We start from the raw sequence: 14,647 nt of genomic DNA, 5'->3' as shown, positions 1-14,647 counted from the left end.
ACATGCACCTGTATTATGTATTCTATAGAACATGATTTATCAGGAAAATGGATTTTTTTTATTATTGTTATTATCATTACATTCATCTGTTGTATTTGTTCCCCAGACAGTTTCTTTTCTATTTTGGCGTCATATAGACATATATAACTGAAGGTATCTATATAAATCTAGGAATCGCAAATGGGAGAAACAGGCAATATTTGTCTTTCTGAGACACAAACTTAGCGATCTGTCTGCCTCTGCCTCCGAAGTGCTGGGACTAAAGGCATGTGCGACCATACCCAGCTATTTATCATGAGGAGATTATGTTTATAAATTACTGAGATATGAATTTTGGGGGTTGGGGATGCTGTTCAGTTTGTAAAGTGCCTGCCTAGCATTCATGAGGCCCCAGGTTCAGTGCCTACCACCACATGAACCCACTGAATTTACAAAATTATTATCTTCTTGTTTGTTCTCTGCTTATCTAAGAATGCAAAGGCTGTTGATGCCAATGCACAGCTCTCATCTCAGAGGAAGAGACGGTTTATTCTGGAGTCACATAGGTGTGACTGTGGCTCAGAGTTTGATGCAGATACCATGTTCCAATGTGGATAACATTTTCCTGAAGTTCTTATAGTAACAGAACAAAGAAAATCTTTAATCACTGTACTTTAAAATACATTAATGGAGAGAAGGCTCAACAGTTAAAATCACTTGCTGTCATTACAGAGGACCTGGGTTGGTTGACAGCCACCCGTGACTGCAGCTCCAGAGGATCTGATCCCCTCTCTGGCTTCCAAGCGTACCTGCACACATTTGCTACACATACACACACCCAGGCCTACATAAATACACATGAAATAAATACACTGCTGGGAACAACAGGTAGGCAGGCTCCAGCAAAGCAAGGAGATTTCTGCAATAGGCCTCAGATGCAATCCGATGACATTCTTAGCCTTTGGTGGTGGAAAATCGTGGTCTTTTAGTACATTCCAGAAAGGATTTTTCCAAACAGTAAAAGAGCTGTTGATCAAATGAAGAGGTGAGCAATGAGCGGCTATGTAGGAGGCTAACAACTCTCTGTACTCCAGTTCCAGGAGACCTGATGCCCTCCTGGCCTCTATAGGCACCAGGCACACACAAATGCAGACAAAACACCCTCCCACACACAAACAACAACAATAATAATGAGGGCAACAACAACAACAACAATAGGGGCTGGGGAGATGGCTCAGTGGTTAAGAGCACTTGCTACTCTCGCAGAGGACTGGGTTCAGTTTCCAGTACACATATGGTGCTTCACAACTATCCATAATTATAATTCCAGGGGATCTGACCTCTGCAGGCACCTGGCATGCATGTGGTGCATATATACATGCAGGCAAACACTCAAACACATAAAATAAATCTAAAAAATAACACAATAATAAAATAACCAAAAGTAAAAAGGTTCTATATCAATATGGGGAAGTTATCAAGTTGTCTTCATAACTTCTTTGTATGTTTAACATAGTAATTTCTTTGATATAAAAACAAATCCATCTGCTCTAAAACCTCTTACTGCAATACTTCTTGGTCACAATGAGGCCAGCAATCATACAACAGGTTTTGACTCCTTGGTGTGATGCTCCCCGAGAAGATAAGACTTTAATGTGGGACGAGGCCACAGCTTAGGAAGTATCACCCAGGACCTGGAGAGATGGCTTGGTGGGTAAGAGCACTGACTGCCCTTCGATCCCCAGCACTCACATGGCAGCTAACAGCTGTTTCTAGCTCCAGTTCCAAGGGGACCTGATGCCCTCATCTGGTCTCCATGGGCATTGCATGCACACAGTACACAGATATACATGCAGGCAAAATACTCACAAACAAAAGATAAAAATAATGTAAAAAATTATAAAAGAAAGAAGCATCACACATTAGAAACTATAGCTCTAGGGCTACCACTTCCCACAAAGAGCAGAAGACCGCTCCTGGGGACCAAATTTCTCTCTTCCTATCTGCAGATTGTTTTCCCAATATATTAATACATTAATTGATTCATGTGAATAAGTTTCCAGGTACTCTATGACATTTCGCTGAGGTTTGATTTATAAAAACTCGCCATACACATACTGTGTGAAGTATACCACAATTTTACAAGCATGCTGTCGGTGTTAACACTGACGTCACTGTAAACTTGGACAAGAGAAACCCGTTGTATCTTAACTGTCCAAGGACATCTGTTATAGCTTACACACCTCTAAATGAATAGCAGCTTCCCACTAACATAAGATGCCTACTGTTCCGACCTGTGCTGGTCACATACCTTTCAAAGTGCTGCTTCATCTGTTTACAGGCATAGTAGTTTCCATCTCTCAGACTCTGCATCTTCATAACTTCAGAAAACGTTCCCTCTCCTATCTTGCCAATTGCTTTGTAGTCTATAAGTAGAAATAAAGCTTAATTTAATTTATGCATATATTTCATGCATATGAACAACAAACAATCTATCTCTGTGTAATTTCTCGACAACACTCTAGATCAGTTTTCCTAGCTCCTCACAGTCCCAGAGCTATGTTGTGTTGGCAACAAGGCACCAACTCCTGCTCTTGCAGTGTCTGCTCTCCCTGGAGAGAAGGGATGGCATCACTGTCCCTGCCAGAGGTGAAAGGCTCTAAACGGCTCCAGTAGGAGGAACAGGACATGGGCTGTGGCTCCAGGCAGATGTCAGAGCATCTGAGCAGTCTTCTGAAAGTCACCCCCCACCCCCCGTCCTGCAGAGCACCCAGCCCCTCTGCAGCTGTCTCCTAACATTCTCACGTGACCTAATTTTCTGAACGCTATCAGCAGCTGTTGTCCCTGACTTTGCAGCTGCTACCACCACCCCCATGCTGGGCAACGGTTTATGTCTCTGACCCAACTGTGTGACACACCTCTCTGCTTTAAATGTTTGGAGTTTTCCAGGTAACAGCAATGTGAGCTTAAAAGGAATGTGCCCGTGAACAAAGCCCTATAGGCACACGGCTCTAGTGGCTGTGGAAGCAGCAAGAAGGCGGTGAAGGGCTGCCTGTCCTCGACCAAACATCCATGGTCTCCTGGCACAGGGGAGGTGATAGGGAGTCAGGTGATATGACTAGACACCGTCACAGGGTGTCTCAAGGAAAAGCCAGGCACAGCCACGAATCACTGCTTTCCAAGCAGAAATGGAAGAATGGGAACATGCTGGGAGCACCAGGCCCATGGGCAGGAACAGTTTCTACAGACCAAATAACAGAAGACTGAGACGACAAGACCCTTTGGCAAAGGGCAGGCCAAGAGCCTTCTCAGTAGGGCTGGGAAACTGCTCAGCGGGAAGAATGCTTACCTAGGGCAGGAGGCCCCAAGTCCCATCTTTGGTACCACAAAAGACAAAGCCACGTAAGAAAATATGGTGGGAAGAAAGTTACCACCCCAGTGGCAGAGCTTTGAGGAAGCTTCTGTAACTGAGAAGCAGAGGAAGAAGCCAGGAAGAAAGCAAGGCGGAGAGCTGGGTCTGCCTAACAGAGAACATGGATGGGTGCAGAGCAGAAGCAACTGTGGGAAGCAGCTGCACAGAAGCAAGACTGACTAGGCCAGCCTTGGCCTTCAGACCCAGGGAGCATCCACATAGCAGCCTTGACGGAGGCAGCCCTAAAGGAGGCATTGCATCTGCAGGCATGCACACTTGCATCCTTGGCTAAATTTCTTTTTCTGTTTGTTTACTGAGACAGGATCTTTCTATGTAGCACTGGGTGTCCTGAAACTCACTATGTAGACCAGGCTGGCCTTAAACCCGCAGCAATCTGCCTGCCTCTGCCTCCCGAGTGCTGCGGTTAAAGGTGTGAATCATCAGCCTGGCTTGGAATTCATTCTGTTGCTGTTGCTTTTTGCTTTAAATAATTTTAATTGCTGGGCAGTGGTGGTGCACACCTTTAGTCCCAGCACTAGGGAGGCAGAGGTAGAAAGACCTCTGTGAGTTTGAGGCCAGCCTGATCTACAGAGAGGGCTCCAGGACAATCAAGGCTACACAGAGAAACCCTGTTTTAAAAAAAACAAAAAAAAATTTTTATGTTATGCATATGGGTGCTTTCTCTGCACATGTCTGTACCACATGCTTGTCTGGTGTCCACAGAGGCAGAAGAGGCTGTTGGATTCCCTGGGACTGGAATTCATATTTGAACACATAAAATGTACGAGAAAGGGTAGGTCATCTGCAAAGATGTCCAACAAACTATGATTTCAATACAGAGCATGCCACAACTGACGGGGAAACCAATGTGTAGTGAATAGAAGCACCCCAGCGACACCCTCCGCCCTCTGTGTGCTTCCTGGGGACAGGGAGGTGCGACCAGCTTTTGCATTCTGCTGACTCATTTCTGCCCCATGTGAGCATTCCACACTAAGCACACAATACTTGAACAGGTAGGAGGAAGGTGCTGGAAAGAAAGAGTCCACACTTCCGCAATTATTAGTTTCCACTCTCAGGAGACATGCCACAGATAACATTTAGAGACAAAGACAGCTATCATATGTCACAATACAAAACTAGGCTTATAAGATCATTTCCAATTATTAAGGAGGTATTATGAAACAGCTATAAGTTGAACCATTATATTTTGCTGACTGTACTTTCAACTAATAATTAGAAAGATGGGAAAATATGCAAACATGATGCCAAGAAAAATAAAAGAAGGAACTGGAGAGATGACTCAGAGGTTAAGAGCACTGATTATTCTTCCAGAGGTCCTGAGTTCAGTTCCCAGCAACCACATGGTGGCTCACAACCATCTGTAATGAGATCTGGCGCCCTCTTCTGGCCTTCACACACACATGTTGTATACATAATAAATAAATCTTTAAAAAAAATTTAAAAAAAAAGAAAAAGAAAAGAATAGCAATGAGCTCACATATGTATGCATAGGAAAAACTGAATGCAAAAATCCCATGTTTTGCATTTATATCTAGGTAGGAATAAAGGTGACTTTAATCTTCTTCCTAACTCTTTTCTATATTGTTCAATGATCAAATACATTTATCTCAAATGTTTGTAAAGATGGGCATTTTACCAGACAGTGGTGGTACACACCTTTAATCCCAGCACTCAGGAAGCAGAGGCAAGCCGATCTCTGTGAGTTCGAGGCCAACCTGGTCAAAAAAAAAAAAAAAGATGGGCATTTCAAGACCTTTAAGAAATCAAGGAACTTGCTTGCTGTGGGAGCTCCTTTGGCCAATAGTGTTTTTAAGATAGCAGCCCACTTGGGCTATTGGGCAAAGGGGCTCCACAGCACTTGCTGGCTAAGAACCAACAGAAAATAAAGCAAACTGTCTTAAAGGGGAGATCAGTGTAGAGCGGTCGTCTGTGAGCAGGCTGCAGACGAGAGCTCAACTTTAGGAGGAGGAATCTAACACTATCAATTCCAAAGTGTTTCACCACAAGTAAATTGGGCAGGCTTGCTTTGAAAATGGCGGGGGGGGGGGGGTCAACTGTGAACTTTAAAATGTTAAGTGCACAAACAGCATCCTAGCTGGCTCTAGACCATTGAACCAGCAACAAACTGAACCCGCTCCCCCACTGATGGCTGGAATAGATAAAGGGTCACTTGTTTCCCCCTGGCTCTGCTGGCAGACACAAGGTCTGGGGTATAAAATAAGAATGACAGGTAGGAAGAGAGAAAGCAAGAGCCCTATGGGAAAACACCAGGAAAAGCACCTTTCCTGCCAAGGGAATCTGACCTATTTCACAGGCCATCAAAATAAAAGCATGGCCTGCAAGGAAGGCACAAGACAGAGCTGGGAAGGAGGCACAGAGCTGTGCTACTTGAACTAAAAGCCTGGTCCCATGCTCAGTTATCCAGGGGGAAAACCACAGGAGTAAAAGGCAGAGAAAAGTAAACCATGGCCTACAGAGGAGTTCATCTGGGCTAATTAAAATTCTACTCATTCTTGTTCAATTACATCTGTGGATGTGGAATTCAAACCTATTAGCACTTGAAAAGTGAGGCCAAACTTGCCTTTCATGAAACCTGTGTTGAGTGTAACACTTTCATTCGCAGCTGCTCCCAGCCATGGTGGGCCAGGTCACACCCACCACGCAGCCCAGACAAGCGGCTGGGTGAGAAGGGCTGAAGAGGTTAATGCTGAGGGCAGCCGGAATCTACAGGAAGAGAATTCCACCCACTCAAAGCTTTCTGAGAGATTAAGTAGTTCAAACCACACTACTAAAACCAGATCAGGGCTCTGAACAAAAAAGGTTGTACTCAATTAATTATTTCTGTGGTGAGCAATATTGTGACCTGAATTACCAAACATGGCAAAAACACAAAAGTACACAAAATTACTCAAAAGCTAGTAACCATCTAAATTTAAACCACATTCACTAACCCAGGTAGTCTACTACTAGGAATGCATGGCACTGGTGACCCTGCAGCCCCCCAAAAAATCTGTATTACAATGTGTATACACAGAAAACTGATGCACTTTAAGAATACTAAACAGGACCAACTGTGTCAAGTCGGGAAGATCCTGGAACTAACGAACAATTTACTGGTTGAATTTATTACAAAGCCAGCATTGCTTTCATTTGTTTTTATTTCAAAAGTTGATACTGGTGGATCTGTTTATAAAACAGAAGGTGATGTGCATACTAGGAAGAAAATGGGAAAGGGTGACTGAGAAAGCTTGCAGCCCTATGAAAGCAGTGGCGGCAGCAGTGTGTAAATCTCCCCGGTGAGCACACACGCCAGCTGCTCTTCTCAGAGTGCACTGAATAAACTTCTTTCAAAACACAAATCTCTGATATAAAAGCAAATCATTATCACCCTTTAGTAGTATAATTTTGCTTTTGTTTTTGTAGGTATGTCTAAATAATCCATTAGAAAGTTCAGACAGGCCGGGTGGTGGTGGCGCAGGCCTTTGATCCCAGTACTTGGTGGATCTGTGAGTTCGAGGTCAGCCTGGTCTACAGAGAGTTACAGGACACTCAGTGCTATATAGAGAAACTCTGTCTTGAAAACCAAAACAAGGGCTGGAGAGATGGCTCAGAGGTTAAGAGCATTGGCTGCTCTTCCAAAGGTCCTGAGTTCAATTCCCAGCAACCACATGGTGGCTCACAACCATCTGTAATGAGATCTGGTGCCCTCTTCTGTCCTGAAAGGATACATGCAGGCAGAACACGATACATGATAAATAATTAAATCTTTACTTACAAAAAAGAAAAACAAAACAAAAATAAATAATAAAATTAAAATTTCCAGACAGGAGGCTGGGCGTTGGTGGTGCTTGCCTTTAATCCCAGGTGAATCCCTGAAGTTCGAGGCCAGCCTGGTCTACAAGAGCTAGTTCCAGGACAGCTAGGACTACTACACAGGGAAACCCTGTCTCGAAAAACCAAAAAAAAAAAAAAAAAAAAAAAATCCAGTCTGGATAAAAGATGAGAATTAGATGAGGGCAGAAAAAGTCTGAATTTTCCACTTTCATTCTTTCCTTCTCATGTCTTCCACCCGCTGGACAGCAAGCAAGGCATTCACTCCTAACTTCCGTGTGTCAAACACAATGCATGACACATCCACCATCTCCTCTGACCCTTGAACAAATCCTCTGAGATAGTTGTCACTATACCTGTTTCAAGATGAGGGCTGAGGGGACTGGAGAGATGGCAGCTAAGAGCACTTACTCAGATTTGATTCCTAGCAGACTGGAATGGTTTATTCTGATATGGAAACTAGAGCCATGAAGAAAACCAGTGTAACAAAGGTCAGTAATGGGCCTGTGGCTGCCATATTTGCTTAGCTCTGTGCTTGGCTGCAGTGTGCACCTAGCTCCTTGCTGCAGTGTCTACCTAGCTCCTGGCTGCAGTGTCTACCTAGCTCTGTGCTGGCTGCAGTGTGCACCTAGCTCCGTGCCTGGCTGCAGTGTGCACCTAGCTCCTGGCTGCAGTGTCTACCTAGCTCCTGGCTGCAGTGTCTACCTAGCTCTGTGCTGGCTGCAGTGTGCACCTAGCTCCTGGCTGCAGTGTCCACTTAGCTCCATGCCTGGCTGCAGCATTCACCTAGCTCCTGAGCCCATGCTCTTAACTTCACCCTGGGACACCTTGCTACTCACTGTGCAAACAATGCACAAGGCAAAGAGAAAGGACAGAAAAACTGACTAAACATGATTGTCACCAAAAACTTGGCCATGATTAATTTCTGAACAAACAATGGCCACCAATGATTCAAAATCAAACAAATCATAAAGCTGAGGTGCATCTAGTACCTAGCCATGCTGCAACATACCGTGACTTTCCGGAGCCTTGGTACTGAACAAACAACAGGGCGCCAGCTCAGCAAACGCCATCATAACCCACAGCACCAGTGAGCCCTTGCTGGGTTCTTACTAAATTTACAAAGATTTCTGTTTGTACAGGAATATAATGAACTGGTTACAGAAAACAAGACTCTTCATATTTTCCTATCATCATTTCTCAGCACATGAGTATTAGTATTATCTCCAGACTGTACTGTATTAGAACAGGGTTCTCAACCTGTGGGTCATGACCCATTTGGGGGTCAAATATCAGATATCCTGCATAGCAGATATTTACATTACAACTCATAACAGTAGCAAAATTATAGTTGTAGATAGATGTTTCTGTCCTGTCTGTCCTGCAGCCTGGTCCCACAGCCATTCAGTCCAAATAAACACACAGAGGGTTATATTAATTACAAACTGTTTGATCTATTGTTCAGGCTTATTATTAACTAGCTCTTGCAACTTAAATTAACCTGTAACTCTTGTCTATGTTCAGCCACGTGACTTGGTATCTTTTCTCAGTAAAGCATTCTCATCCTGCTTCCCCTGCATCTAGCTGGTGACTGACTCTGTGCTTTTCTTCTTCCCAGAATTCTCTTAGTCTGGTGGCCCATCCTATACTTTTTGTCTGGCTACTGGTCAATCAACGTTTTATTAAACTAATATGGGTGACAAATCTTTACAGTGTAAAGATCCCATAATATTAGTTATGAAGTAGCAATGAGATAATTTTATGGTTGGGGGGGTCATCACAACATGAGGAATTGTGTTAAAGACTACAGCATTAGGAAGGTTGAGAACCACTGGATTAGGAAGTCAAATTGCCATTTGAGTACCTGACAAGTTGTACTTCAAAAAAAATTGTTAAATATGGTTGGAGAGATGGCTCAGTGGTTCTCTTGCAGAGAACTGGGATTTGGTTCCCAGCACCCATGTGGTGGCTCATAAATGACTGTCACTCCAGTTCTAAAGGATCCCTGTTGTGACCTTTCCAGGCACTGTATGCACATGGTGCACAGGCATACATGCAGGCAAAACACCCACACGTATAAGAAAAAATATTTAAAGATTAAGTTTGCATATATAATTTGCATTTTATCATGTATCTGTTTTTAACTTTTCTGAGCTTTTGTTTCTTCTTTTTTAAGTGTGTATAAACGGTGCTTGTGTGTGTGTGTGGTGTGTGTGTGTGTGAGAGAGAGAGAGAGAGAGAGAGAGAGAGAGAGAGAGAGAGAGGATATCATAGCTGAGCTGAGAGGAAAAGCTCTGATGCTGGTCTTCATTTTCTACCTTATTTGTAGCAAGGTCTCTTGTGTTTACCACTGCATATGCCTGACCTGCAAGCTTTTGGGGAATATCCTATCTCTGCCCCCAGTCCCACAGTAAGAATGCTGGGATTGCAGGTACACGTTATTGCATAAGACTTTGTTCTGTTTTGTTTTGTTGCGACAGCAGCTCTCTAGGGTGTAGCCTTGGCTGTCCTGGAACTTGCTATGTAGACCATGCTGGCCTCAAACTCAAAGAAGTTCGACTACCTCTGTCTCTGAGTATATAAAAGTAGTCTTCCTTCCTTCCTCCCTTTCTTCCCTCTCTCCCTCCCTCCCTCTCTCCTTGCCTTCCTTTTTTTGTTTTCTCTAGATAGGGTTTCTCTGTGTAACAGTCTTGGCTATCTTAGAACTCACTCTGTAGACCAGGCTGGCCTTGATCTCACAGAGATCCGCCTGCCTCTGACTCCCGAGTACTGGGAATAAAGGCATGCACCACCACTCGGCGGTAATCTTTCTTAAAGGAAGGAATACAGTGGCACAAGACTGTATAGAAGGCAGAGGAAGAGGGACTGCCCCAACTTTGAGGCTAGTTTGGTTTAGACAGTGAGTTCTAGGCTAGCCAGGGCTGTCTCAATCAACAATAAAACTAAAAGCAGAAAAGTTAAAAATAAAATGAATATGAGGGATTGATAGACACACATACAAGCATACACAGGACATGGTAAGAGTGGTCACCTCTAGAGCCTGGAACACAAAGGGTCCGGGAGGAAAGATGGACAAACAGAATGCCCAAATGATCACTTCTACCCAGTAAAACATCAGCTGACACCAGGTACTCTGGAAGAAAACACTGGAAAGGCGACATATCACCTGACATACGACTTACAAGGTACTTAATTAAACTACAGCTAATCATGAGAAAACCATCAACTGAATCCAAATTTGGAAACCAAAGAAATATAATACCAAAATATAATTTGTGATTCTGGAAACAAAACAACCATAACAGACAATTCCTGAGTCAATGGAAAAGACTGAAATAGGAAGCGTATATTGAGTACCAGCTGTAGTGAGGTGTCCCATTTTCCAAACACATCTGCCATGGATAATGTGTGGATCAGCATGTGGCAATATGGCCATATGTGACTATGTAGGGAATGCCCTCGTTCTGTGTGAGGGAAGTGAATGTTCACAGGCACACACATGCCATGCTATGTGTGTGGAGGTCAGAGGCAACCTCAGGTATTGGTCTTCACAGAGTCTCTTGTTGGCTTCCGAGTGGCCAATGCAAAGGCTCTTAGGCTCCCAGGGCTTCCTGTCTCCACCTCCCATCCTGCTGGAAGAGTACAGGAATTATAGACAGGTGCTACTGCCTCTGGCTTTCCGGCAGTCAGAGGGGACAGAGCTCAATTCTCATACTGGTAGAGTAAGCACTTTATCCACTGAGCCATCCCTAGCCTCAAGTCCCTGGACCTTACATATACTTGCTGAATTAGTAGTAGCGAAATGTGATGATGTCTACAACTAACTCAGTGCAAAGAAACAAATCTGTCAACTAAACAAAGAATACCAGAGCAAAATGAGTATGCAAAATAAGACAAAATAATGAAAAGACTTAGAAATATGCGGGGTACCCTCTTAATTCTTCTGCACATTTGAAAATGAAATACTTGGGAAGAGCCGGGCGGTGGTGGCGCATGCCTTTAATCCCAGCACTCAGGAGGCAGAGGCAGGCGGATCTCTGTGAGTTCGAGACCAGCCTGGTCTACAGAGCTAGTTCCAGGACAGGCTCCAAAGCCACAGAGAAACCTTGTCTCGAAAAACCGAAAAAAAAAAAAAATACTTGGGAAGGAAAAGACGAATATATAGATAACATGTGTCTATAAGTGTGCACTATGAAGTAACAGTATAAAGATCTTTGTAGGCTGTGCGTTTTCATTGCAGCTTTGTGAGGCATTAATGAAAATGATAACCACGCTGAACTTGGTAGCACAGCCTGTAATGCCAGCACCTGAAATATGGAGGCAAGAGGATCAGGAGTTCAAAGCCGGTCTCAGCTACATATCTAGTTCAAGGTCAGCCTGGGCTAAATGAGATCCTGCTCTCAAAGAAAATTCCCCCAAAACAAAGCGATAACCATATAAACACTATTGGACAGAAGAAATGAAAATGCATGATAAGGGGTGAATGAGATCACTTATTTTTTAAATATTATGTAATTTATGTTACATAGAAATTACTGCATGGTAATCAAAATATAATACTACAATAGCATAATATATTCTTTTTTAGCCATTTTTTTTTATAATATATTCTTTTTTTTTTTTTTTTGGTTTTTCGAGACAGGGTTTCTCTGTGGTTTTGGAGCCTGTCCTGGAACTAGCTCTTGTAGACCAGGCTGTATAATATATTCTTAATAGCAAGAGGAACTGTAATTTTTCTGCACCTCCGGCCACAACTATAAAAGGCAATCATAACTGTATTGCTGTGCAAACCAAACAGCCGTCCCAACAAAGCCAACCTGGCTAGTAGTCGCACTAGGATTTAAGTTACCCACAAACCCCAAAATAAGTCAATTTTTTCCAGCCCTTCTACTTTCTAGAATGACTGCCTCAGTTCCCAACTTTTAAGTGACCGTTTTAAATTCCGCTGAAAGGTTGCTTCAAAAATACTAACTTAGCTCAAAAAGTAAGACACAGCCCAGCTATGATCGCGAATGCCTTTTAAGCCGCTGTCCGCAAACGGCCGGGAGAAACAGTGTGAGCGCTCAGAGCCCACAGCCGAAGGTCTGAGAATTTCAGGTGCGACCTAACACACAGACGAACGAGTGAATGAATAAAATCACACTCAAGTGCCCAAGCTCCAGCATAACCGCCCTGCCCCGGTGCCTAAGCCGGAGCGGCTCCGGAGCGGCCTCAGGGCGGCGCCGCCACACAGGCCCCGGGGACCCTCGGCCCTTCCCCGGCCCCACTCACTCTTCATCCTGAACGCGGATGACGGCGACAGTCCGTGGTCGGACCCGGGCCGAAAAGAGACGAGACTGTGGAACCGGCCTTCTGTTTTCCTGAGGCGGCTTCCGGCTCGTGGATCTTCGCAGTGGTCCCTGGCTGGAAAGCGTTAGGATCCGGCCGCCATATTGTATTCCTGTTGCCCTAGCAACCGCCATACCGCCCCCCCCCCGGGGAGGGGACTAGGCCTAAGGCTGCCGTCCACACATGCGCAAAAGAGAACCGCGCCTGTCTGTTCACGCATGCGCAGTGAGACCAGCCGCCTCAGTTTGGTCGCTAAGCAACCTCTCTCATTCTCCCTCCTTCTCTCTCCTTTAAATTTAAGTACAGTTTCTTACCTTAGTGCGTAGGCGTCCTTGGCGGGGCTGACTCTTCCCAGCTCTCCTGAGAATGTAGCGATGTGAAAGCTGATGCACGAACCACGTCCTTGAGCTTTCACTGACTGCAACACCCCTTGGCACCTGTTCTGTGCCAACACCTACTGTTGAGCCTCTACCAGCCGGGTTTATAGCGACTGTTCTGTAAACGTTTCACTTTTTCAGCAAACATTCGTTTGCTCCAAGCACTGTTGCAGGCATTAGGGATATAATGAAAAGCAGTGTGGTCAAGATCCTACATTACTTATTTATTTATGGCAGGGATATATGTTTTTGTTTTTGTTTACCAAGACAAGGTTTCTCTGTGTAGCTCTGGTTGTCCTGGAACTCACTATGAAGAACAGGCTGGCCTTGAACTCATAGAGATCCACCTGCTGGGATTAAAGGCCCACGCCTTCACACCCGACCCCCTAAATTGTTACTGTGAAGTTGAAAAATCCTCATTCCAAGGAGCTGCAGTGAGGACAAATGAGACATCTCTGGGGCTTCACCCAATTTCTTGCTGGCTTTTGCCTGAGGCCTGAGAGGTCTGACGCACAGCAAATGTTCAATAAATGTTTGTCCAAAACCAGGGCGCTTCAGCATCTGCCGCTTCTCTGATATTCCTGTCTGGCTAGGGGCAAGCCTGGTTTTATGCCAGTGTTGAGGATGCAGGACAAAGTTTTTACTTGAGCCAGTTACACAGGTAAATGAGAGAAGCACTTAGCTGACTTGGGCTGCAGAAGCCAATGCCCTGTTGTGGGAGTCCCAGAGTGGCAGAAGGCTTTGTCAAGGTCACCTACTGGTGGTCGCTGAGCTCAGAGAGTAGTCCGTGGTTTCTAACTCCCTGTGCTTCTGCCACATTCAGACGAGAAACTGTGCAAAAGGCTTTCAACAGTGTGCATGTTTTAGGGAGGAGAGGCGTGTTTCAAACGGGTCCCTGAACAACTGATTTGTTTTAGCAAGTTAGAAACAACATCTGCAAAACCTTTCTGTTTGCCTACTTTTCGTTTTTATTCTCTAACAGTTTTGATATAACACATGTGCGATAAAACATTTAAATTCCGATTTCCCGTTCGGCTTTCCATTTCTCTCCCCACCCAAGAATTAACAAACAGGAGTTCAGTTTCTATATGGAACATTTCACAGGTCCTAAGACGGGAGTGTGGTCTTGTGATTGCTGAGGGACAGTGGTCTCTATTCTAGAATTCTCTAGTTGTTGGTCTGCCCCCCCGGGGGGGGGGCAGAAGCAAAACGTGATCAGACAGGCAAGAAGGACTCAACACTTTCCAGAAGCCGCCAATGGATAATGGATGTCCAGAGTCCAAAGGAAAGATAAACAAGGGAGGAAAGACCCTGGGATGAGAGGAAGGAGATCCAACACGGGCAAGGAGGAATGGGATTCAAAGCAGGGGAGATGCGCAGGGCAGTGGGCGTGCAGAACAGCCAACCCAGATTATAGCAAGAAGCTCTGGAAGGGAGCCTCCAACTGGGAACAACAAACGAAACAAAATAATACAACTGTTCTCTGATCATGTGTCTGACTGCTTTAAAAAGGAATACAAGCCGGGCGGTGGTGGCGCACGCCTTTAATCCCAGCACTCGGGAGGCAGAGGCAGGCGGATCTCTGTGAGTTTGAGGCCAGCCTGGTCTACAAGAGCTAGTTCCAGGCCAGGCTCCGTAGCTACAGAGAAACCCTGTCTCGAAAAACCAAAAAATAAATAAAAATAAAAATAAATAAATA

General features: G+C 44.6%; 1 protein-coding gene across 11 annotated transcripts in view; it reads right to left on the bottom strand.

Moving 5' to 3' along the window:
- Nucleotides 1-12,696, bottom strand: part of Mok (MOK protein kinase) — a 35,591-nt gene extending 22,895 nt beyond the window's left edge. For 9 of the 11 annotated variants that reach the window (XM_057782996.1, XM_057782997.1, XM_057782999.1 and 6 more), the window contains exons 1-2: nt 12,515-12,696; nt 2,291-2,405 (exon numbers count right to left, since the gene is read on the bottom strand). In XM_057782996.1, the coding sequence (XP_057638979.1) occupies nt 2,291-2,405; nt 12,515-12,521 (122 nt within the window). In that variant the 5' untranslated portion in view covers nt 12,522-12,696. Of the gene's footprint in view, nt 1-2,290; nt 2,406-12,514 lie in introns of those variants that run through there. The other 2 variants (XM_057783005.1, XM_057783007.1) reach the window with 2 other exon arrangements.
- Between the last annotated feature and the right edge of the window lie 1,951 nt (nt 12,697-14,647).

This window comes from Chionomys nivalis, chromosome 10 (genome assembly GCF_950005125.1).
Source record: "Chionomys nivalis chromosome 10, mChiNiv1.1, whole genome shotgun sequence".
Lineage (NCBI taxonomy): Eukaryota > Metazoa > Chordata > Mammalia > Rodentia > Cricetidae > Chionomys > Chionomys nivalis.
This window is presented reverse-complemented; position numbering and strand designations above follow the sequence as displayed.